At 40.7% G+C, this 25,225-nt stretch overlaps 1 protein-coding gene across 2 annotated transcripts in view; it reads right to left on the bottom strand.

The window, feature by feature from the left end:
• Nucleotides 1-9,857: 9,857 nt before the first annotated feature.
• Nucleotides 9,858-25,225, bottom strand: part of Scyl2 (SCY1-like, kinase-like 2) — a 58,915-nt gene continuing 43,547 nt past the window's right edge. For both annotated transcript variants that reach the window (XM_005374529.2, XM_005374530.2), the window contains exons 12-18: nucleotides 23,473-23,605; nucleotides 21,054-21,172; nucleotides 17,100-17,200; nucleotides 15,800-15,866; nucleotides 15,589-15,681; nucleotides 14,043-14,162; nucleotides 9,858-13,073 (exon numbers count right to left, since the gene is read on the bottom strand). In XM_005374529.2, coding sequence (XP_005374586.1) covers nucleotides 12,429-13,073; nucleotides 14,043-14,162; nucleotides 15,589-15,681; nucleotides 15,800-15,866; nucleotides 17,100-17,200; nucleotides 21,054-21,172; nucleotides 23,473-23,605 — 1,278 coding nt within the window. In that variant the 3' untranslated portion in view covers nucleotides 9,858-12,428. The remainder of the gene's footprint in view (nucleotides 13,074-14,042; nucleotides 14,163-15,588; nucleotides 15,682-15,799; nucleotides 15,867-17,099; nucleotides 17,201-21,053; nucleotides 21,173-23,472; nucleotides 23,606-25,225) is intronic.

The following is a 25,225-nucleotide window of genomic DNA, read 5'->3' as shown; positions in this document are numbered from 1 at the left end:
TCCCGGAGAACTCGCTGCCTGGGCGCAAGGCGCGGGGGGCTGGGGGAGCCTGCTCGGCCGGCTCCGAGGGCCTGCTCGCCCCGCCCGTCCCCTGGGCCTCTCTGCCCCTAGCAACTCAGTCTGCAATGTCTGCAGGGTCTTTGTTCTCGCCCACCATTTGCTCTTGCCATGATGCACTGCTACAGCCCCAACACAATCATGGACTAAAATCTCTAAATCCATGAGCCAAATAAACCTTCTATCTTTATAAATTGGTTATACTAGGTATTTGTTATAGCAATAGAAAGCTTACACAACCAGACTTTACAGAACTGAAGTTCATTTCATTCACTGATTCATTCGTTTCTTTCTTGAGGGTCTACTAGGCAGCAGGTACTTTTTAGGCAATGGTGATACAGATTGGACTGTGATAACCTCCTTAAAGAAACAAATAAAAAGGAAATGAATGAGCCACCACAGATATTGAGTGCCACAATAGAAGCTGATAGGAATACAAGCAAGGATGCCAGCCTCAGCCTACAGATGGGTGGACAGGAGAGCTTCGCAGATGAAGGGATGGTAGTGCATGCACTCAGGACGAGACGGAAACATGTGGGAACAAAGACAAGCATGAGAGACCCTGGCATTCAGGGGAGCTTGCCTCGTGTCTGACAGGTGGGTGGGTGTGTCCATGTGGTAGAAAACAAGGCTGGAGGGATGACCTTGAACACTGCATAATTCAGTTGTTGCAGAAGAGCATTACACCATGTGTTCCCCACCTCAAATTATCAAATAGAGTAAAGACAGAAGAAATTACTATGAGTAGCACAGAATTCACGGAGGGCTGTGAAATAAAAGCATTGCTCCATGGTGTGTGTATATAAACCACAAATTTCAGAAAAAATTTCAGCCACTAGTATATACTTGATGACTTCCCATCATCATATACTAAAAAAACCTCTTCGTTAGAAAACACGTATTAACTAAGATTTCTTTAGGGCTCATACCCAGATCACAGCAATTCCTCATTCTCTGAGAAATCTCCAGTGTCCCCATCCTCTCCCCTTTAACAGTGACAGACCTTTGACCAACCTGTATGTATTACACTATTTCCCATCTCCCTAACCATTGGTGAATGGACCAGGAATAGGCACTTGGATTACACTGGGCCAGTAAGGTACCAGAGTCTCCTGATAATTTTACTTTGGCACTGAAAGATTGCTGGTAAACCTGACAGCACCCTGGAACTAGAATAGTGGGGTGGCTGCACACTAACACTATGGAACAGAGATGTAGAGAACATCAGTCTGACAGACCAGGAAAAATGAAATTTTTTTTGGGGGGGGGGTTCCGGTACCAGGAATCAAACTCACGACCTTGCACTTGCCAGGCAGGCGCTGTGCTGCTGAGCTAAACCCCCAGTCCCCAAGAATGAAATTTTAATAGGATGAGGGTGTGTGTGGTTTTTACAGCATATTAGTCCCTGTCTGTCTAATCTTAGCTGTCCCTCTGCCCTTGGATTTCATGAACTACTCACAGCCCTATAAGAAATTGTCCTCCTTTGGCTTAGCTAAGATAGTTTCTGCTCCTCACAAATAAAGACTTAGCTATTGCAGTGATCTAACCCAAATTCTGTAATGCAAAGTCACTTCTACCTGACATACATGGGCGAGCCTACCTGGCCAGCTCAGTGATGGGGTATACTAGTCTGCAACAACAAAGCAAGTGCAGACCCTAGGTTGGTCATCAGCCAGGTTGTTCCAGTCTTCCACTTGTACCAAAAAAGTAAACCAACAAATGCCCCCCAAAACATGAGGACAATATTTACTAAAGGAAATAATTTCATCAAATCTAGCCCAAGCATTAGATGGAGAACTTTAACCTGTACCAAATTATCCTCCTTTTGGGGCTGGGAATGGTGCTCAGTGGTAGAGAACACTTGCCTAACATGCGCAGGGCCCTGGGCTTCCATCCTTCGTTCTGCAAAACAACAACGAAAAGAAAAATTATTCACCTTTTTGGGTAAGAGATTGCTACAGTTTAAACATGAAGTTCCCTCCAAGGCTCATGAATTGAGGGCTTGATGTCCAGGGCAGCAACATTCAGAGGTGAAGCACAGAATGGTGACTGGAACATAGCGGCTCTAGCCTCAGCCATGGACTAACCCACTGATGAGTTTATAGTTGATGGACTATTAGGAGGTAGGACATGGATGGAGGAACTAGGTTTCTGAGGGGTGTACGTTTGACTATGTTGCCCTTACTCCCTTCCTGTCTGGTTCTTCCCCTTTCTCTGTTTCTCGGCTGCCATGAAGTAAGCAGTTTTTCTCCACTGCACCCTCCCGCCACATTTCCACCTTGGAGGCAGCTACCCATGGACTGATCCTCTGAAACTGTGAGCCAGAATAAAACGTTTCCCCCTCTCAGGTGTTTATCTCAGTTATTCGGCGACAGCAGTGAAAAGCTGACCAAACACAGAGATCTCATAAGGAAGCGAAGGTAACAAAAAGAATGCCATCCTAGTCCTTCTCTCCTGAACTCGGTGGCAACTACTCACTACCCCAACTCCACACTCCTACTCAGTCTCCCCTGACATCTGGAGACCAACATAAAAATTTCTCTCTTGCAGGGATTTTTCTCAAGCCTTTAAAATCTGGATATTCTTGATAACTCTCATTTGTACTGACTAATATGCACATGACACTTGACTTTTCATTGAACTCCCATGTTTGATTTAAATTCTTTCATTCATAGTCGAACTTTCAAATATCTCATTTGGTTCTCATAATGATACTGTAAAACAAATAAATATAGACAGAAATCCAGACTCAAATTTTGCCCACCAGAACTTAGAGCCAATAGAATTCAGAGAACTGGAACAAGGTCTTACAGCCTGTATCCTGGGCTGGAACCACTAAGGTACAGTACACTGAGATCTTATGATCCTACTATGGGCAGTACAGAGTGTTTTCAACATAACTCAAGCAAGATGTACTCACTATCCTTGTGTCTTTAAAACCTTTACTTAGCACTTAACTATTAGGCAGCTGTGATAGCTACCACAGAAATTTGAAAACTAGAGTGATTTTCAAGATTACTTACTAGCCAGGTGCAGTGGCTCATGCTTTTATTTCTAACACGTGGGAAGCTGAGGCAGGAGGATCAAGGGTTGGAAGCCAGCCTAGGCTACATAACAAGTTCAAGTCCAGGCTGAACTACAGAATAAGACCCTGTGTCCAAATACCAAAAGCAAAAAATCAAAACAAACAGACAAAACTAAAAAAAAATTACATACTAATATGTGTACTTTCGTTAAAATGTACCACTAGAAATAGTGACAAACTGAAAATAGAGTGAAGAGAAATTAACATAAAACATCAGTTAATTGAGTATGGAGTGGCCTCCCACTCTCTGCCTCAGGTGGGGTCAGACACTCCAGAGGGAACCTTTAGCCCCCTCTGGCTAATGGGAACCTTTATTCCTTTCCATTATAACTGCTCCTTTACCTGCTTTTCTGACTCATGATCTCATTGTATTCTCATAAGCAGGATGGAAAGGTGGGTTGACAAAATAGAACGTCAGATATTCCCATGAGGAGGCAAGTGAGACTCACTCAAGAGCTTCTCCAAAGTTACTGTACGAAGTTTTTGGTGGGGCCAGGATTTAAAGCCACCTGCTTATAAGTGTTCTCTTCATTCTACCACACTGCTTTCAATCTGCAGCCAACACTGTTAGACCCATTCATTTCAGCAGAGGCCAGGACTGGAGTTTAATTAGCCTGGCTTTGAGTTCCCAAACTGCAGGGTTTTTATACCACAATTAAATATGTCTCTGTAATACTTGGTCAGTGTAAATTTGCACACACGGACACCCAGAAAAATTATTAAAGATCTGTTTTCAGCCCATCATCATAACTACTCAAATAGTAGGTGTCATTTTTTTCAAACTATATTAATGAATTTTATTTTAATGGTCAAGGAGTGGGCACGATGGCTCATTCCTGCAGTCCTAGCACTCAAGAGGCTGAGGGCAGGAGAATCACAGGGCCCCAAGAGTGCAACTTCAACCTGGGAAATGTAGTAAGACCTCATCTAACAAACACAAAATCAGACAACTAAAATATAGAAATGTACAGCACCATCGCTGTTAAGTATCTCAGACGTTTCACAGTTTCCTGAGAAGCACATTTAACTTCTTCCCAGCTCCCGTGAGCCTCACAGCTACCTAGAGAAGTAGGTAAGGCAGACTATTCCACTTCACTGCTCACTATAGATTACAGCAGTGATGACCGGTGGTGTACTCAGGTCGATCAGAGTAGAGGTCTGGTGCCCAGAGGCGACCAGTGATGTTCTGAGGTATCACGCAGAAAAGAACTCATTTGTTTGCTGCCATTGGTGGCTTATTGCAAATTACTTAACACTTCATCTTAGGGTGTTATGGCTTGGATATGAGATATCCCCCAAAAAGCTCATTGTGTCGAACACTTGATAGATAATGAGCTTCGGAAAAGTGATTGGCTCATGAGGGTTCTAACTTTATCACTGGATAATTTGACGGCATTACTGGGAGGTGATGGAAACAAAAGGTGAAGCCTGCCTGAAGGAAGTGGATTATGGGATCGTGACCTTGGGGACTATATATGGTCCCCAGCTCCTTCCTCTCAAACTCTGGTTCTGTGTGTGTGTGTGTGTGTGTGTGTGTCTGTCTGTCTGTCTGTCTGTCTCTCTCTCTCTCTCTGCTTCCCAGCTGTCATGAAGTAAATAGCTTTCCTCCACCAAGCACTCCCACCATGATGCTTCTGCCTTGCTACAGGCCTAAAAGCAATGGAGCCAGCTGACCATGTACTGAAAACCCCGAAATCATGAACCAAAGTAAACTTGCTCTCTTTTGTTTTTCAGATTTTCTCATAGAGGATACTCCTTCCTACTACCAACATCACATACTCAATGACGGAGTTTTTAGTCTATTTTCTGGCTATAATGATAATGGAATTATTTTTATTAAACATCTGTTACTGCCTGTGTGCTCTGAATATATACTGGTTCAGGTGTAGCCTGAAGACTGCCTTTGTGAGGAAGTAGGGAATACTGAAAGAGTGATTGAGGGATATTTAGGTTTCATCTAAAACCAAAATATATTAGTGTCTCAGTTACTTTTTTGTTGCTGAGACAAAACACCTGACACCCACAAGTTAAAAGAAGAAAGGTTTATTTTAGTTCACAGTTTGTAGAGGTTTCAGTCCAGAGTCAAGTGACTCTGGGAGGGGATATAGCTCAGTGGCACAAGCACCTGCCTGGCAAGTGCAAGGTCCTGAGTTCAAAGCCCAGTACCAAACCAAACCAAACAAAACAAACAAACAAAAAAAAAACACCTGAAAGAGTGAATAAAAATTAGGAGGTATGATAGACATTGTGAAACTAAAGGGAAATGCTCAGAGTCAAGTGGCTCCAAGGCAGGGCAGTATGGCAGAAGGTAAAGAAGAACCAGTCCATGGCAGGACAGGCAGAAAGCACCAAAGCAGCCCCAGCATCGAGCCACCCTTTTCCTTTTATTCCACTTAGGCTACAAGCCTATTGGTTGGTACCACCCACGCTCAGGGTGGCCTTCCCTTCATCCACACTCAGAACTATGGGTTAATTTAGTTACTACACACTCTTTATACTCACACACCCTATATCCAGCCACCAGTAAAAACACCCACCTATGTGTTCATGAAGCTTTGGTTGGACATCTGCATACAAGCCATAATGGTTAAACCTGTAACTTAGTAAAGGTAGTTGTAGCATAATAATGCAAGCTGAAATGTTGAAAAAAGTCAAAACCAGAGGATATTCTGGAAGACTTACCAGCCTCTTGAAAGTGCAGGTAGAACACCCATCATGCAATGATTTAGATAATTTTAACAGTAATGAGCAGAGTTAATACTCAGGAAGAATCAAGACAAAGAACCAAGACAAAACAAATCCACACACACCTTCCACAAGTATTTATCTTGACAGTCTATCATTTCATTGATTCAATACCACAAGATTGGGGGGGCATGCAGTACTGGGGATTAAATTTAGGAGCACGTACATATTAAAAAAGCATCCAGCCACTGAGCTACATCTTCAGGCGTTTTTATTTTGAGACAGGGTCTAATTTGCTCAGGCTGGCTTCAAACTTGCAATGCGTTCACCTTGGCCTCCTGAGTAGCTAGGATTACAGGTGTGTGCCACCATGCCCAGCAAGCCCAATATTATCAATATTTTCTCCAGCCTGTCTGCAGTTTTTAAAAATGCATCTAGAACGTGGCTAATGTAATGATTACCTGGGAAACAGTGCCATCTTCTGGTAGTTTATAAACTAAATGCCAGACATTTCCTCCCCCAAAATAGCTAGTTTAAAAAAAAAAAAAATTTATTTATTCTATGTGTATTTATTGAGTCCCCCTACATATGACTCTTTTAAGTTCCTAACATATGCAATAAGGTGTAAATGATTAGATGAAAATAACATTATAGCTCACTTTATTTTGCTCCTTATCTTGCGGTCATTTCTGGCTCTACCAGAAAGTATTTTAAGCAGCTAACATTAATTCTACCCTTTTTAGTCATCAAATTCTTTGAACAGATTTCCCTTAATTCAAGTAGTTTTCATATAATATCGGAACTCAGAAAGACTTAGGAACAGTTACCTATTATACTCTCCTCTCTAGCATGTCCACCTTAATTTGAGATGTGATTCCTCAGTATCATTTGATAACAGCAGTAAGAAATTCTTTTAAAAAGGCGCCATGCATCTGAGCTCAGCCTCCATCTCCACTAAGAAGGTGTGTGTCCCTCCTCCAGAGCTGCCTGTCACCGCGTAGGTACATCACACCATTCTCAAACTGGCTCTCACTTGGCTATTTTTTGTTGTTGTTGTTGTTTTTCTTCTCGTACCGGGAATCAAACTCAGGACCTCGGCGCTTGCCAGGCAGGCGCTGTGCCACTGAGCTAAATCCCCAGCCCCCACTTGAATACTTTTATAACTACAGTGCAAACTCCTGCAGAGCGAGGCCTGCATTCCATTTGTGTCCCAAGCCCCTCACACACGGCTAGAACATTCTTTGGGCTGTGTGCACGTATGTGTTACTGAAGACTGGACTGAGGGCCTTTCCACTGAGCTATATCTCCAGCCCCTTTTCACTGTTTTTGTTTTGGGGGCTTGGTTTGTTGTTTTTGAGACAGAGTCTAAGTTGCCCAGGCTGGGGCTGAACTCATGATCTTTTTGCCTCAGCCTGCCAACGTACTGGGATTACAGGCACAAGTCACCACCCTGGCTTGGCTTGTTTCTGAAGAATGAAAGCATTCAAATTATTCCTGGTTGAGGTATTGGTTCTTCGTTCAAGCAAATCTTTAGAGATCTACATCAGAAGGAAGACACCGATATCTACTGAGCACCTCCCACACAGCAGAAGCGGGGCCAGGGGCTTACACACATTTACCCCATACAATCCATAAAGCCAGTTTTGGCACAGCTGACAGCGAAGTGTGGTAAAGGAAACGATTGTGGTCCAAACAAGGCAACCCAGGCACAAAGGTTTCAATTATGGGCTGAAAATAATTCAGAATTTCTGTAGAAATCAAGGCTCAATTCGGGGCCAACTTCCTAACCATTTCTTAAGAATGAGATTTTGACTGCTGGGCAATAAAGGCTGCTGTCTGACAAGTGTCCGGGAGACAGGAATTAGTGCTGACTGAGGGTCGGATTCGCACTATCACTGCAGCTGAAGCTGAGGACAGAACTTCACCCCCCCGTAGGAAACGAGTGGTCCGAGGAGGCCCGGCTCAGGAAGGGAGCTTTCCAACTCTGCACCAGCACTCATGAACGTTTCTGGCTGTGTGTCAATACACGAACAAATGCATCAGGGACCCTGCCTTGTGTCCATAGAGCATGAAGGCTATAATTTTAGCCTGAATTAGAAAATAAAAACAGAAACCCACACACCCTTTATTTGGTGCACAAGTGCATGCACTACATTTCTAATGCGTCCACAAAAATACCCCGTATTTGACTGGTGCCATCGTTGTATTTAGAAAGACTGGCAGGACTTTGGATATAGATTTGGAATAAACCTACATGAATATTGACTCCTACAAACTCCAGACACTAAAGTCTATCTCATCACCTTTAAATGTCAAACACTGGATTTACTACCAACCAGGACACTATATAAAAGAACATATCCAAAAGGTAGGTGGAGGGCTGGGGATTTAGCTCAGCAGCACAGTGCCTGCCTGGCAAGCGCAAGGTCATGAGTTCAATTCCTGGTACTGGAAAAAAAAACAAAAGGTAGGTGGGAAAATCAGAACTGTATTAACAAGGTACAAAGTAGGGAAACTAGTGCCAGGCTGAGGATGAAGGGGAGAGGTGAACTAGAACCCGGCAGATGTTCTCTGCCACTGTCTCACTGCCAAGGTGAGTCAGCTTCCCAGGAGAGGGTGTGGTTTCCATGGGAACACGCAGCTGCCAGTGGTGAGGGCGTGGCTGAGGGCACGGCTGCCATGGGAGCAGAGATAGATGTAACTTGAGGTGCTGGAGCCCTCTGCTTAGACTGCTGGGCTCCTGTGGTAGACAAGAATGCAGAAGCAGCACCTGGACGTAAATGGGTCTTTTTGCTGCTACTGCTCAGCAGTGCCACTCCAGTGCCCTCTACTGACGCAGCCTAACATTCTACCAGCTGGCAAAGAAGAGTGGAGAAAAGAGTTCAGCTCCAGGAGCACCAAGCACGACAGACAGGAGGCGGTCTGGAGCTGCAGGAGTCAACTGCCGTGGTTCACTCCTTTGGTGTGGCGCTTGCACATAAACCCACGCTGTCCGATGTTTACTGAGCGTTTGAAATGCTTAGAATATATGCTAGATCTTAAAGGCTAAGTACCAAAAAATACTGTAGACTATCTCATTAGTTTTTTGTGTAGTGTACATCAATTCCACGCAGAAATGATGTTTTTGATATATTAAGCTGAATCAATTATACAAAAAGTAATTCCTCTATTTTTAATTGGGGTGCTAGAAAAACCTGAAATTACATATATGGCTTGTATCCCAGGTAACTAAGTCATGCCTGGGTGGCCGGAATCATTAGCCGCACTGGAAATGAAGTTTTTAAAATCCAATGGCTTCATTTTAGTGAAACAGCCTTTCCAGTTGCACCCTCTCCTCCCCACAGGGTTAGGGCTTCAGTCCACTACACATCCGGGTTCTACAAGCACCACTAACACCAGCCCTCCTCACCTACAGTTCAGAGTGACAGTCCCAAAGGTGATTCTCACTGTGTACACTTCCTTTCTGCCATCTCCCTCTTCAACACCAATTTCCAGAATAAATACACTTATGGTGACCAATAAATACTGAATGTGTACTTGCTACATAAATCAGTCTGAACGAAAACATCTCCAGAAGAAACCATACAACGGAGGACATAATGCAGTAAAGATCTCTCAAGTGCAGATTTGGAAAAAAAATGTAGCTTCTACTCCTGGTCTGACCTCCTAGGGTGAAGTCATGTAGATATCAGGCCCTCTGTTTCTGCATCTGCTCAGAGAAAGACAGAGCTGAATTCAGTTTTATTTAAACTTAGTCGTCAGATCCTTTTAGGGATTAAAATTAACTTTTAAAAAATACTAAACTAAAAGGTAAAACACATTACTCTTATTAAAGACAAACTCTGGCTTTAGTCCAGAGTGTGGCTCCAATATAAAGTCAGTCTACGTCTTGCTGTGTCACAGCTTGAAAGACACTGCCGCAGATGAATTTCTGGAAATCTGGTACCATCTCAATTCTTAAGAGATTCATTTGTTTTAAAACTGTTCCAAGACCAGTAAGTCACAAAGTATGAAATCCAGACTTAATATGGAAAGGTTTAAAAAGCTAGAATTTATTTGGTGCACACTTTGCTTGCCATGAGGCATTTTCACATACTCCTTTCAGCAACCATGTGAGGTATTTTGCAGTTTAAAAAAAAAAATAAGCTACCTCCTTAATCAAGGAGAAGAACAGGTTATACGTGTGGCTAAATAAAAACAAAACAAAAACCAAATTCAGGCTATTTTCATTTCCTTTATGCATTCTCTACGTATATCACACATTTATTTTTAGCATGAGAAGGAAAGAAAACCAGTTCAAATAAAAGGAAATCTTTGCTGTAACTTCTGTCTGTAGGTGCTCCCTCTAGCCTACTAATTTTCTACTCTACGCACAAGAGGCTTAAATCCTTTCAATATCTGAGATAATTTTAAGGTGATCTAGTACTCTGAATACTTTGTTCACACAGGAAACACATTTGCCTAAAAACAGCACAGTTTTTCAAAGGCAATCTTACAACAGAAAAAGGCAAAGGTTCATTTGATGGGAATGATTTCAATAAAATACCTTTGAGAAAGTAGAAAAAACGTGTAAGAACAACTTTATAAAAATGCAGCACCACCACTGCCTCAGTGAATGAGCAAACACTAACAAGTGAAAATTACCCACGAATTATACAGGATTTTTTTAAATAACCTATTTTGATATTTAGAAGTTCAAGTCATATAAACTGTTACAATACGATTTTCTTCTACTTAGGAAGTGAACACTGACATCAAGTCATTTTATAAAATAAAAAATAGTTCCCAATAAACAGTGACTACTGAATTGTTACCAAAAAAATCTTCAATATGTAATTTTATGCCATTTGTAAGCTTTTCCCAACAGAAATTTTGCATTAAAAACAATATAGCTAATCTAGTCAAGTTACATATGTATTTGACAAAGACATGTTTGAGCTTTCTGGTTTTCATTTCTTAGACGACTTTCTTCAGCAATCTTATCAGTCCTAAAATCATGCCACAAAGTACAGCTCACAAAGAAACAAGATGTGAAAACTAACTTTTATTTTTAAGTGCCCCCTTCCTTAACTGAATATTATCAGCGATGTCATCAAATTATATTTTGTAATCAAATACCATCTATTAAGTATATGTTGAGTGTGTACATGTAGATATGTACATATATGTTCCAATGAATATTCATATTCAATGAATAAACTTTGTACCAGCACACTAAACTTCATATGGTTTATTTTAAATGCTTGCTGGTTCCAGATAATTAAAAACCACACACTGTATGGCAGCAACTATAGTACATATACAGTTCTTTAAAAGGTAGTTATCACGTAACAGTGGAAGATAATTTTTAAAACTACAAATGACACAGCATAAGGCTCTGTGGTTGAATAATCAGCAAATTAAAAACATCAGAGAAAAGTCTTGAAGAATAAAACAGGTTGTCCGTTAGAAGAACTTATTCCTTCCTTCCTCAAACAGCCGATTATGGATGGACATTAAAATATGCAAATAAAAGGTTACTGAGATTGCTAGAAAAGATTTCAGTTGCAGTATTTGATGAGGTCAGACTTTCATGGCAAGCTGAAAATTAATCTGTTGGTACAGAAGATATAACTGTTCATTTGTACAGAAGTTTAATTACATTTGAAACAATACAGCAAAAATCTCAAAGTTTACTCCTTAAATATAATTTAACTCTTACAAACTTCCTTTTGAAAATGTAATTCAGATGTGCTGCAACCTCCTAAGTTTAAATTCAAAATGAAATATGAAGGCAGTAGTCAGGGAAATCACATCAGATTGTTTTGCCAAAAATCTGTACATAGCAGTACATCTCTCTTCTGTAATACGGTAGGAAAAAACAGATCCTAAATATATCCAAGTAAGTGCAGAAAAATACATAGTTATTTGAGGCAGATCATGCTGAAATATAACGTACAATGATTAGTTTGCATTTAAGGTGGTTAATAATGCTTTTTAAACCAATAACATTAAGGTGAATTAAATTTTGTAGCATTTGCTCAGTCTTTTATACTAAACATTAGTCCATTTGAAAAGTAAATTAAGATTGAAAGAAGCAAAAAGCCTGATCATTCTTCCTATGCTCATTTTCTCAGCACACTAAATGCAAACAAATCAATATAGCATTGAGATTTTTCATGTATTAAAATGAAGACCAGCGACCTGCAAAGACAGACTGTGCACCGAGCAGTGTACACAACAGGTGAGTTTGCAGTTAGCATCAACTCAATTTTTTTAAATAACAGCAAGATTTACAAGGCAAAATAAACAGCTGATTTAAAAATTCTGCTGTTCAAGATAATCCAGTTGTCCTTTTTTCTCTCTGACGTTGGTAAGGAGTGGGTTTTTAAAAACCTGAAGAGGAGTCTGTAAGAGGAAAACAATCCTCAGATTTTAAAAAATCTCAACTGGTTAGGAGTCCATACAACTACTACGCTGGCTGGCATAGCAACAGACGCTTTCCGTCACCACACCATCCATGTTGCAGTAATAGTTGCTTCAAGCCAAGTAAACAAAGATGTAAGTTAGCTTACCCATGATGAAAACGGAAGTGATCCCTCAAACACAGGAGCAAGATACCTCACCCAAAAAGATCTTTCAAATCATTGCTAGCTGAACTGCTACTGGTCATAGTAGTGGGCGGCTGTACAAAGTTCTGTGGGTTAAAAAAAGGGTTACCCTGCATGCCGAAGGCAGACTGTCCTATCATGTTCACCTGTGGTCCCAGCACTGAAGCACCCACACCTGGAGAACCCTGAGGAGGCACAAACTGATTAAGCCACTGGTTTGGTTTCTGCTGTGACAGCTGGTTCATGCTAACTTTGGGTTTCTGAGGACCAAAGAGATTATTAAGTGCAGACATATCTGTGGGTCTCTGCTGGGTCTGCTTCGCACCAGCAGGAGGAACGCTCAGAGCACTGAAGTTTGGCAGGGTTGAAGGCGCTCCCAGAGTCAGACTGCTTACTCCAGGCGTGCCTGTACTGCTGAAGAAGTTCTGGTTTGTGTTCACCGGCACGCTGAATGCCGAAGTCTGAAAGCCCATATTGCCATTCAGGCCGTTCGTCAAACTTCTCTTCGTATTATCAATTGGTGTAGAAAACATCATGCCCAGACCCGAGGAAGGAACGGAAGTGAAGGTACTTGATGCAGAAGGTTTAGGGGTGCTAACAGAAAGGCTGGTCAAAGATGACATATTATCCATCAATGTGTCTGTCAAGTCCTTAGCCTGAAAAATATGAGGAGATTACTTATCTCCAAGAAATCCAATTTACTTTATAATTAGTGAACATTCGACATTAAAATATAAAGGACAAGTTAAAAATACACTTAATAATCTATATAAGAAAACTATGGCCTGCAAGCCAAGTATAGCCCACATCCATTTTTGCACAGATTTTACAGATGAATATTCCCAATCAATTTGATGACAGTGAACGTTAATATTAACTCCAATTACGTATAATGTTATCTTCCCAGAATAGAACTGCACTCTTCTCATGAGTAGAGCTGTATTATGAAACAAGGATCCTTTATTATTTTGAATTTCATCAAAATTTTGTGGGAATTTGTCTTTTCTGTCTTTATATTTTGTTTCTTGGCCTGCAGAGACTTTCTTCTCAGAGGAAGAATTTTAGTGATTAAGAAATAACAACAACAAAATACATTAAAGCTTTTAAGATAAAGTTATTTTTTAAACTATTAAGAGTGTAAAGTCTACAAGCAGGGCCCTTATTCACTGCATCCAAAACAGTGCATCCAAAACACTAGCATCTAAAACAGTGCCTGGAACACAGTGAGAAATAAAAACCGGTCAGGAGATGTGGGAACATCTTCCTAAAACAGTTACAAACCTGTCACTGAAAAGCCAAAAACTACTTTTGGCTCAAAAATTCATTAACAGCATAACAATAACATTCCTGACCATTTCAGAGTGAACAGAACTGGTCAGCACTATGAAACCTAATATTTTTTAAAGCTCCACCTACTCACTCACCTCTCTATTGGTAACAAGCACTGTCAGGCAGCACTGCATGGGGCAGGTTAGAGAAGGGCTGAGGGAGAACCCTTACCAGTACTCTTTTGGGGAATTAGGTATCACTCTTTCCAATACATCTTTCACAAATCCTAGCAGAGCAGATTGCGAGTCCGCAGCCCTCATGAGCAGCACCCCTGAAACTGCACAAACGAATCTGACCTGCTTCGCTGGAGCGATGGGTGTGTGCACCTGGGGACTGAGCGGCTGCTGGCTTCTCAGCTTCTGGGCCTGCTCCTGTTCTTTCGCTAATTTTTGTTTTTCTTCCAGTGTAAGTGACGCCTTGAAACAAAACAAAGCAAAAAATCAACTGGCAGCTTCATAATTATTTGTGAAACAGAAGATTTTTTTCTTTGATGAAGTACATCTAGGTCCTGCTGGCAGTACTTACTACTTAACTGCAACACACACTCCGGAGCCAGCGACTCACACAGCTAAGTTCTACTTCTAAAGGCTCCCAGATTCAACTCTAGGGAGAAACTCACAGGATCTGGGCTAAAATATATCTATTGAAAGCTTTCATTAGAATCATCTTTTAGACAGAAATGAGAATAGGATTAATTCTATTCTACAACACTGGGAGATTGTGTTCAATTCTAATCTACTGCATTCCATAAGGCTAAGGGAGAACTAAACAAATTCTTTCACTGTCAATGTCTGCATCAAATTTGAGGCTTCTTTTTTCTTTTATCAATTTTGCTAAACTAAAAGCTCACATCTGACAATTTCGTAAGCTGCTATGTCCCGTGTTCCATTAGCTTTAAACATACAAGTATTCATATTTTGTTAAAGAAGAGAAGAATGACCTCAGCAGAAGTCTAAACCTGGCAAGTATTTTTTTTAATGTTGGATGCTAACCAAAATTTCAATAGGGAAGTATCACTTTATTATTCAAAATCAGAGGGAGGGGAAACTTTTTTCATCTGCTTATGAGATGGAACCAAATCTATTTTTAAAATTTTCTTGAAAACAGTGATTCACCATTAATAAGCTACATAAACATCAGGTACCCCTATAAGAAGAAACCAGGAAGGGCCCTCTCTTGTTTCTGTGGTACTTTTGCCAAAAATGTAAAACCTTAGTCTCATTAACAGAAAACATCAGGCAAATCCAAAATAAGGACCATGCCACAAATAACTGACCAGTACTCCTCATAAATATCAAGAGAAAATGTGATGGACCAAAAAAGCTAAGGCTTCCGCCATGGAACAAAAAGAAAGAAAGAGGGCCGGGACACAGCTCGGCGGCACAGCGCCTGTCTGGCAAGCGCGAGGCTGTGAGTTCGATCCCCTGTACCAAAAAAAGAAAAAGAAAAGAAAGTACAGTTGCTGGGCTTACTTTAAAAAAAAGAAAAGGAAAAAAGTTTGGCCAGTTGTGGCTCAAGCCTGTAATCTCAGTTACTCAGGACGCTGAGTCAGGAGGACTACAGGTTCTAGGCCAGACTGGGCAAGTTAGTGAGATCTCATGTCAAAAAATAAAAAGGGCTGCATGTACCTCAGTTCTCCCTGGGTTCCACCCCCAGTACTGCCAAACAAACAAAACAAAACAGAAAGAACAGAGCCAGGTACGGTGGCACACAACTCTATTTCATAAAGAAAATTACAGAATGTTTCTTGGTAACAGGCTAAATAGTATTTTCCAACAAATGTCTGATTTATGGGAAGTCCCACAATATAAATGAGTACTAAAAAAAAGTAGAAGAGCTCACTTTTTTATGTTTATTCTGTAACCCATCTTCTTTATTTTCTGATTCACCACCAGTCAAAAGGTCTGTTCCAATGTTGTTAAAAACTTTATCAATCTGATGAAATAGAAAAAAGGCCATCAACTGAAGCAATTTCAATAAAATGGTTTTATTGCTTAAAGATTAAAAAGATTCTTAAATAAACACTTTCTGCAAAAATTAAGTATCTTCCTACCTGATTCCCAGCATTTGTAATTTTTGTCTCCTCAGAGGCATTCATTTGATTTCCTATATCCAAAGATCTACAGGAGAGATGAATATGAAAAAGCAATAAAAATAATTTTTTATTTCATTTTTTAAGGACAATCTTCATCTTTTCCACTATTTTCTACTATTAATGTCTGCTTGCTCAAAAAAAATAACATTTGTACATAAGTCTTTTTAAATTCAACTTTTTGAGATCTACTAGGAAATACACTCAGGGTGCTATAGAACAAGGCAAATGGGACTTATTGTTAGAGATTATAACAGTTTAATATCTCACTAAGACAAGACATGATATGGGAAACTGATGACTCGGTTCAGAACCTGACACTAAGAGTATATGCTATAATCACTGTGACATGAATTTGAAATGTGTCTTGAAAAATTTAGATAGGAAGAAAAAGAGACGGTTTCTTTTGCCCCTCAAATATAAATATTAAATACCTATTTCAGGGAAAGGGTATAGCTTAGTGGTAAAGTGCATGCTTAGCATCTATGAGGCCCTGGGTTCAATCTCCAGTACAAGAAAAATAAATAAACTGTTTTTACCTATAATCTACTTCTAAACATTATTTTTCTAGGCCCCTACATTAATGCAGCCAATTCATCAAACTTCTCACGCGTATACATCACAAAATCCTGTGAGAATACAAAGGACTGCTCCACCTGTTTCTCCACTATGGGTCTAGACTTCCATGTTCGCCTTATAATGGGGTGAAAGCTAGAATTTCTGTCTGGGGACCTTGCTTATGATTGACGTAAATTTACTGTACCTCTGACTTTAATAACATTTTCTAGTGAATAATTTCCATCTTTGCCTTCTTTCTTTGAATGTTAGTATTCTGTAAATAATTTAGAAAACCCTCCCTAAAAATAAGAGGTGAATATTATGATACCACATGCCATATAAGTGTTCCTGAGGTTAGAAAAAAGGATAGCCAGAAATTAAAACATCAGGGTTCACAGATTTGAAAAATCACAGTGTACAATACCAGTGGGTAATGCCAACAGGGGATTTTTCTCAGAAACACAATTTTCTTTAAGTAAAGAAAGTGCTAAGATTATATCAGATTATGTCTTTGTGCTCAGAAGTTAGAGTTTCAACAATATCCTATTTTAACTCAGTTCAAACTGTTAATACACTTGAAATTTTTTACATACAGTCAAACTAAAATCTAGCAACTCTCCTACCCCACATTCCAGAAAATGAATCAGGAGGTAACTTGCACTTCACCTCTGGACAAGGTATAACGCATCTGCACCCTACTTACTTCTGCTGTTCTTGCATGATGTGAAGCTGCTCCAGTTTAGTCTTATGCTCGGACTCCAATCTGCTAAGCATCTCTTTTATGACGGAAATGAAAGAGCTGAACTGGTAAACGAAGAAATTGATACGGCTGTAATGTTTCAAGTTCATAGTAGATGTAATTAACTAAGATAGCACAGCAAGTTAATCTCAGTATCCTCCACTTTACCAATGAATTAGGACTCCCTCGGCACCAGCGGCACCAGCAAGCTTTAATGATCTTCAGGGTGGTGGTAAGGTTTACCTTTGTAACTGATGAGGCTTTTAAGTTCCACAAAACATGTCCCAATGAATTTTATATCCTGAGTTGCTAACCACTATACCTCAAGGGTCTTATATAAGTTGTATATTGATAATGTGTACCTACTGGGAAATAATTCATTTAATAATACAGAGAAAATTCCTATTTGGCTCACATAAACCTTGTTTTCTGAAAAGCTAGTAGAAATTAAATGTACATGATCCAACTTTCAGACAGAGTTCACAAAGTATACCTAACACTATTTCGTAATGTACCGTAAGCTTTGGTTAAACTTTGGGTAACTGCTGATAATTCTGATGTTATTTCTGGGTTTTTGTAAACAAGTTATATGACCAGGGATATAGCTCAGCATCACAGCGTCTGCCTGGCAAGCACGAGGTCATAAAATCAATTCCCAGTACCAAAAAAACAAAAAAAAACCAAAAAACCAGTTATATGAATGACACCAGGAACAATCTAGAAACCACTTTCTTCTCCCCAAATCTTCTACCTCTTATACAGACACTATTTTACTAATCTTCACAACTCTCCAGAATAGGTGTATTAATATTTTTATTTTAAACTTGGGCTCAACAAGAGATAAAGCAACTTCCTCAGAAACATTCAAAAGCTTCTACAGCAGAGTTAGAATTCAGAGCCTGATATGACACATGCCCATAATCCCAGCCCTATCTCAAAAAATCCAATCCAGACCCTATCTCAAAAAACCAAAAAAAAAAAAAAAAAGCTCCCAGAGTGAGAATGCAGTGTCCGAAGCCTGTGTTCTTCTCACTGCTCCGCCTCCCACATCCTGCAGCGGCAGCTCCTCCCTGTCCCAAGAAGAACAAAAGGCCTAACTCTTTCTCAGCTTACCAACACTTCTGCTAATTAAACTTGGAAACCTCTTACTCATACTAACAGAGAAGTGTAAGTGCACTGCTCAAAAACCTCACAAACTGAACCAACAGCACATAACCGGCAGCCAGATGGAGAACACAACGGAGCCCAGAGCTTCCGTGTCCCCGCGGGCCTCTCCGCCCCACGCCCCACAGGAAACACTGTTCTGACCTCAGGCAGCAGGGGTTCATTTAGCCGCTTTTGTACTTTAGATAAACGCAATCATTTGGTAGCGCCTCTCCTACGTTTGGCTTCATCTGCTCAACATTATGCTGGTGCGAGGCCTCTGTACTGCCTTGTGGAGAGAGTTAACAGGGCACACCTGACTGCTGTTTTTAAAGGCAGGCTGTTTAGAAGGCAGGCCTCGGCTGGTGTCCGGAGCTTCAATGTCAGGAAAGCTGCCCTTCTTAACTAACAGCAGCTCCTCGGGCCTGCGCTGTTTGTATGAAGAGTGCGCCCTGCGCTGAACACCTGCTTCCCTTCGGGCGTCTGCAAGCTGAGAATAGGCAGGGCACTCCTTGGTCTGCTCCGTAAAAAAGCGGGCGCTGAGTTTCTCCTTAGTTTCCCCCGCTGTCACATTCCACACGTGCGGTCACAGCTCATGCCCGGAGAACTGAGTCCACCCCGCGGGATTCCCTCCAAGAGGACTCTGGCTGGGAGCTTCCACCTAGTCTCCTCAGTGGGATGTCAGAGTTTCCCCCTTCTCAATTCTGGGTTGTACACAGCCACGAGTTCGCTTTGTGTGGGTCCTTCTCAATCATGCAGTTTAGGGGGTTGCTAGGAACCCTTCCTAAAAACATCAGAAGCTTTTCCATGATTGCTACATGGTATTTGCTGTTTCTTTTTTCTTTCCTTTTGGAGCACGGTCTCACTATGCAGTTCAGGCTGTATATTGAGCTCACTTTGTAGCCCAGGCTGGCCTCGAACTCTCAACGATCCTCCTGTCTCAGTCTCCCGAGTGCTGGGATTACAGGCGTGAGCCACTACACCTGGCAGTGTTTGCTGTTTCTTAATCAAATGTTAAAAAACATTTTCCTAAATTGACTATCTTTTTCACTTTGTGTATAATATACTTATTTTAAGTCATAACTGACAGAAGCAGGCAATCTGGAATTAGAAGTCCTGCCCATGAGATGAAGAGGAGGGCACACCACATCCATGCTAAGTCACCATAGAATACCAGAAGACAGGACTCAGAGTAATTCTCCAACAAAAACAGGCCCTACAAGAATTATAAAGCTGAAGAAAATAAATACAATGCTTCAAATAGCCCACTTCATCCCAAAATAAGCCCCTGATAATATTTTTAAACACCCAAAATCAGAAATATGAGAACTAAGAATACAAATGACAAAAGCTGCATTTCCTATTCACCCTCAGTAGTCACTGTCTCCAGTTTTCTAACCCCAACCCCACACCTACCACCGCAGACAGTGTCAAACCCGGGACGGCCTCCCCAAGGCTCACCTCACGCTTCAGGGAATGCCAGGCTGCCCACCTCCACTCTGCTCGCTCGGCACTCTCCCCACACCCAAAGCACGCGCGTGTACTCCAGCCTTCTGCTTCCTTCATCGTGCTACTTCACTTTTCAGTCCCCAGTTCTACGTCTTCCCTGCCTACCCACCTGACACTCTCCGCTGAACAGTAACTCTTCTCAGTAAACGTCAGTCCTACTGTGAACAGAAGGGGCTTACTGTTTGTTACTTTCAAGTTTTCTTTCAGTTTTTGTTTCCAGCACTGATCTAGGACTGAGGGTGTCCAAGGGGGAATCAGCTACAAGAACTAGCTCTTGAGGAGTTTGTTCTCTTCAAGAAAGCACAGGCACACAGCTGTGACAATCACAGCAGAGGCGTGTGGGAGATAATTCTGCGGTAGTTGTAGAGCCCTCGCTACCCCATGCTCAAACATCTGCATCTTAAAAGTTCGAGTACCTAACGCAGACAGGCTACCGATTCTAGTCTACTCACTTTATCTCATTATTCCTCTATCTGTTAAACTGAGTTTATTCTTCCCTTTGGCCGACAAGTCTTACTTATCTCCTCCTCCTGTTATTTCTATTTTTGTATAATCTCTCATCTTTGAAGGTAGAAAGAGGTGTGACCAGCTTCAAAGCAACAGAATTATGACAAAGGTAGCTGGGTATCACAGCCTTGATTACGCTGTAAGAGACCAACTTCAGTCCTGCTGGCAGCCTGCCTTGCTGGCTGTGACAAAACCAGCTGTCACTCTGGAGGACCCCATGACAGGGAACCGTTAGCGCTGGCTAACACACAGCAAGGAGCAGGAAGACCTTGTGGTGTGTTAGCTGGATTCAGCCCAGAAGACCTAAGTCCTGCCGTGAGCCCCTTGAGTGTAGCAACAGATCACTCCGCACAGGGGCCTTCTTCCCGGGGCAGCGCAAGACACTGACTGAGCAGGGGACCCAGCCGAGCCGCCCCGGCACGGCCGGCCCGCAGGAACTGCAGCGCACTCCAGCCGTGCTGCCTTAAAACACAGAGTTTGTAATGACGTGTTACATAGCAACATATAGCAAACACAGTCCACAACTGTCATGTTGGCTTCCCTGCCCTAATTTAAAGTCACCCCAAGTGCTACACATCTTTCAACATCCGGTAAAATGACCATCTCCCAAAGAGATAATCTATACTTCCACTCCACAAACTTTCCTCATTTAACTCGTATTTTTCCTTGTTTTAGCAATTTTTATGTGCAGTATACTATTTATTTAAAAATGCCAAGAAAACAAATGAATAAATTACATAAACCCCAAAATACTCCTACCTGATTAAGATTAAGGTTGTTTTCAATACTTAGGGGAATGAGATGAGGCAATACTTTTCCAGCCAGCTGCTCTTTGGTAATTCCTAACTTCTTATGAGTAAAAGTGCATTTGTAAATACCTGGTGGAAAAGAACGTGACAAGATATGACACTGCGATTTAACAGACACCCTGAGATATTCTGATCATCAGTGCAGCACAACGGAAGTACAGGAGAGAATATAGGACCTACACTTTACTCACTTCTGCAGCAAATACACTCCGCACGTTTGAAACTTAGTAATTATTCAACTCCACGAGACCCTTTCCTAGAGCTCACCTATGTGCTCCAACATTAAGACCTCCCCTGCTACACCCACTCTCTCCCACACTCTTCCCTGGGTAAGCTGCTTGGGAGAAAGCTTGGCATTCTCTGAACACTTGTATTTTAAGTGTTTTGAAATAATCCAAAGCATGGGAACACACCACCTCCTACCATTTCTGTAAATGTACACAACTTACATATTCAAACAATTACTTTATTTAACACCTACTGAATGTTTATTTGCTGGGCACTATGCTCAATACTTTTTGGTTTTAAAAACCCTAGAGTGAGCTGGGTGTGGCAGCACATGCCTGTAATCCCAGCACTCAGGAGGCTGAGGCAGGAGAATCATTATAAGTTTGAGACCAGCCTGGGCTACAAAGTGAGCTCAAGGCCAGCCTGAACTGCATAGCGAGACCCTGCCTCAAAAAGACAAAAAAAAAAAAAAAAAGCAGCAGCAGCTTTCTTCTACTCTGCCAAACTTCTGCTTAAGAACACAAACTTCTTAGAGCACAGAAGATTCAAACCACATCCGAAGAGTTCTCCATCCAAGAGAGATCCACAGTAAATACGTGTTCATCACTCCTACAGTAGTTACTAAGAGCTTTATATAAACTGTGCACTACAGCAGATGTTAAGATACAGATATGTATAACACAGTTTCTCCTTCAAAGTAAATCAAGAACCTCAGCCTGGAATGGTGGTGCATGCCAGAAACCTCAGCACTCAGGAGGCTCAGCCAGGCAGTCTGGGCTGCACAGAGTCCAAGGTTGGCACGACACTTCTCAAAAACCCAAACATACATAAAATGGAGACCCTCAAACTTAGCAAGAACACAACTGTTAATCCTTTTGTCCTTCCTACAGTTACATCTGTTTCTACTGGCATAAAAGACAGTGGCATTTTCAGACTGGACTTCTACTGCTTTAAATACCTATGAACAATTTCAGAGTTTCTTTCTTTTTTTCTTCTCTCTTTTTTCTTTTTCTTTTTCTTTTTCTTTTTCTTTTTTTTTTTTTTTTTTTTTTTTTTTTTTTTTTTTTTTTTTTTTTTTGTCATTTTGAGACAGGGTCTTGCTATGCAGCTCAGGCTGGCCTTGAGCTCACTTTGTAGCCTAGGGTGATCTCAAATTTGCAATGATCCTCCTGCCACAGCCTCCTGAGTGCTGGGATTATAGGTGTGTGCCACCACACCCAGCAATTTCAGAGTTTCTTGACAGAGTAATTTTAATTTGCTGATAGCACAGAATGTACAAAAAGCTAATATACTTTAGCATATCAGTAGTGAAATACACTGGTTAAGACTCAAATATATCTAAATTTTTAAAATAAGCTTGTTAGGGCTGATACACTGTATCAACTTGAGGAGTCTAGAAGCTTGGCTAAGTGTCAGCAGTTCTACATCTGAATCTGTGCAAAAGGAGGGCAGGAGATGGTGTGGGCGTGGGTGGATAGCCAGCATACAATAAAAAAGGGGAAAAGAGCCCCCCCTCCCGCTTTTGCCACATACCACTGTGCCTTGGAGCCAGCCGAGTATGGACTGAAACCTCCACCAACTGTGAGCTAAATAAACCTTTCCTTCCTTAATCCTGGGCATCAGGTATTTTGTCTCAGCAAGGAGAGAAAAAGTAACCAAGACAAAGCTCTTCTTCCACTTACCAGCTGTATGATCTTGAGTAACTTATACCACCTGCACGAGCCTCAGTTTCCTTGTTTTAAAACAAAATAATTCCTATCTCACTGGATTGGAAGGACAGAGAAAATGCTTTACCTCTTAGAAGTTGAGTACCAAATAAATATCAGGTATTATTACTAAGACTGGCATCAACATTTCAAGTAGTTCTGTTTGCCTCCCTTACCTGTACCTGTTATGGGGGAAACTATGCTGTCATGACATTTATGAAACTATGTTTCCTAATTATCTTTTTTTTAATAAATGTCCATGTTTTTACTGCTTTTGCCTAAATCAATAAAGAGAAAACTTACATTTATCCCATCATTCTTCAATTTCTGAATGTTATATACGTAAGAAGAATAATGGCTTTATAGACCAGAAAATATATTTGCACAATTGTGAAACAATAAAGTAGTAGCAAATGACATGAAGCTTTCAGCTACCTAAAATCCCCATGAGGACTGCAGGTTCCTTGGATGGAATCTGTTGTAAGAAGGGCAGGAGATCATCAAGCACAAACCACTTATCCAAGTATTCCAGTATCTTCCCTAAGCACACTAAGGAATTCACACGAACCTATTAAAAGAGACAATCATCCATTAGTGATGTAAACTCTTTGTAACCCAGAGCAAAATATGTACGTGTAAATTTAATCTATCTCTCTCTCTCTCTCTCTCTCTCTCTCTCTCTCTCTCTCTCTATATATATATATATATATATATATATGCTACAATTTCAAGAATAAGTTTTGAATCCATGCTTTAGTAACACAGGAGTTTCACTAACTTCCCTGACTTGCTTCAGAAAGAATTTATAACTGTTTCACCAAGACACTAATTAGTTAAATACAAGGAATGACTTCAATTCTGTAGTATTTTAAGCAAAGTGGTAGGATTGAGAAGCTTTAATTATACATGAATTTACAAAGAACATTCCTTTGGGAACTTATTAATTTTATAAAAAAGAATACATTCTCCTCCTCAACTGACCAATTTCACAGAGATTCCAATATTTCTTTAACTCAGATTCAGATAGTTCTTAAACTGAATATTTTAACATTTGACATTATCTGTATTTGCCTAACACAAAGTTTTCTACTTCTAAATATATCTTTAATAGGGAAAACAGACATTTAAAAACTCTCCTCAAAAATTGTACATTCACTTGGCTTTTGATAAATATGTGAAGCCCTATACCTACTTTTTAGGTGGAAGTTGTTAAGACTGAATACCCTTTTAAGTCAGGACCAATATACCAAGAAAACTCTAGTTTAAAAACAGGGGGGGACTCTAAGAAAGGTAGAAAATAATTTGGCTGGTTAAAACTGTACCATATTTCTATAGGAAAAATGAATTTTCCATATTTGAAAAAAAGTGAACCGTTTTCTGAAATTTAAACAGGAAATGTAAATTCAAAATGCTACCAGAAGGCTTAATTTATTCTCACAATCAGCTCTATAAAAGGAAGCCAGGCCTGATGGCACACACCCGTAATCCTAGCACTGTGGAAGGCTAAGGCAGGAGGATCCAACGTTCAAGCCCAGCCTGGGCAACTTAATGAGACCTTGTCTCAAAATAAAAAATTAAACAAGGGCTAGGATGCAGCTGAGTGTAAATGCCCTGGGTTCAACCCCCAGCATCCCCGCAACATACACACACACAAATGAACTGCTGCCTCTAGTTCGATGTATGTATGGGAAACTGAAAATTAAAATATTGATTTAATGTTATTTTCTTGTACAATATATAAAACTTAGTTCTTTTTGCAGGGTATGGTAATACACACCTGTAATCCCAGCACTCAGGTGGCTAAGGCAGGAGGACTGCCATAAGGTCAAAGCCAGCCTGAAGAGCTGGTGATACAGCTCTGCGGTGCAGCACCTGCCTGGCAAGCACAAGGTCCTGAGTTTGACTCCTGGTACCAAAAAAAAAAGCCAACCTGAACTATACAGCAAGATCCTGGCTCAAAAAGCCAATAAATGAATAAAAAGTCTGTCTGTCAGTCATGTGTGTCATGTATAAATATAGCTCTTAAGAGTATAACTCATTTCTTTCTTTAAGAATTTCCTAATTAGAATGTTTGATCCTTAGAGAGTAAGTTTTGTACATGCAATTTAGAAATACATATTTGCCACTGGGGCAAATAGCAGGACTAAAGTTCATATCTAAAATGCACTTGGAAAGTAAAACCTAAAAT

This window comes from Chinchilla lanigera, unplaced genomic scaffold, assembly GCF_000276665.1.
Source record: "Chinchilla lanigera isolate Chin_1 unplaced genomic scaffold, ChiLan1.0 scaffold00004, whole genome shotgun sequence".
Lineage (NCBI taxonomy): Eukaryota > Metazoa > Chordata > Mammalia > Rodentia > Chinchillidae > Chinchilla > Chinchilla lanigera.
Note: the sequence above shows the minus strand (reverse complement) of the source record. Positions and strands in the feature narration are given on the sequence as shown.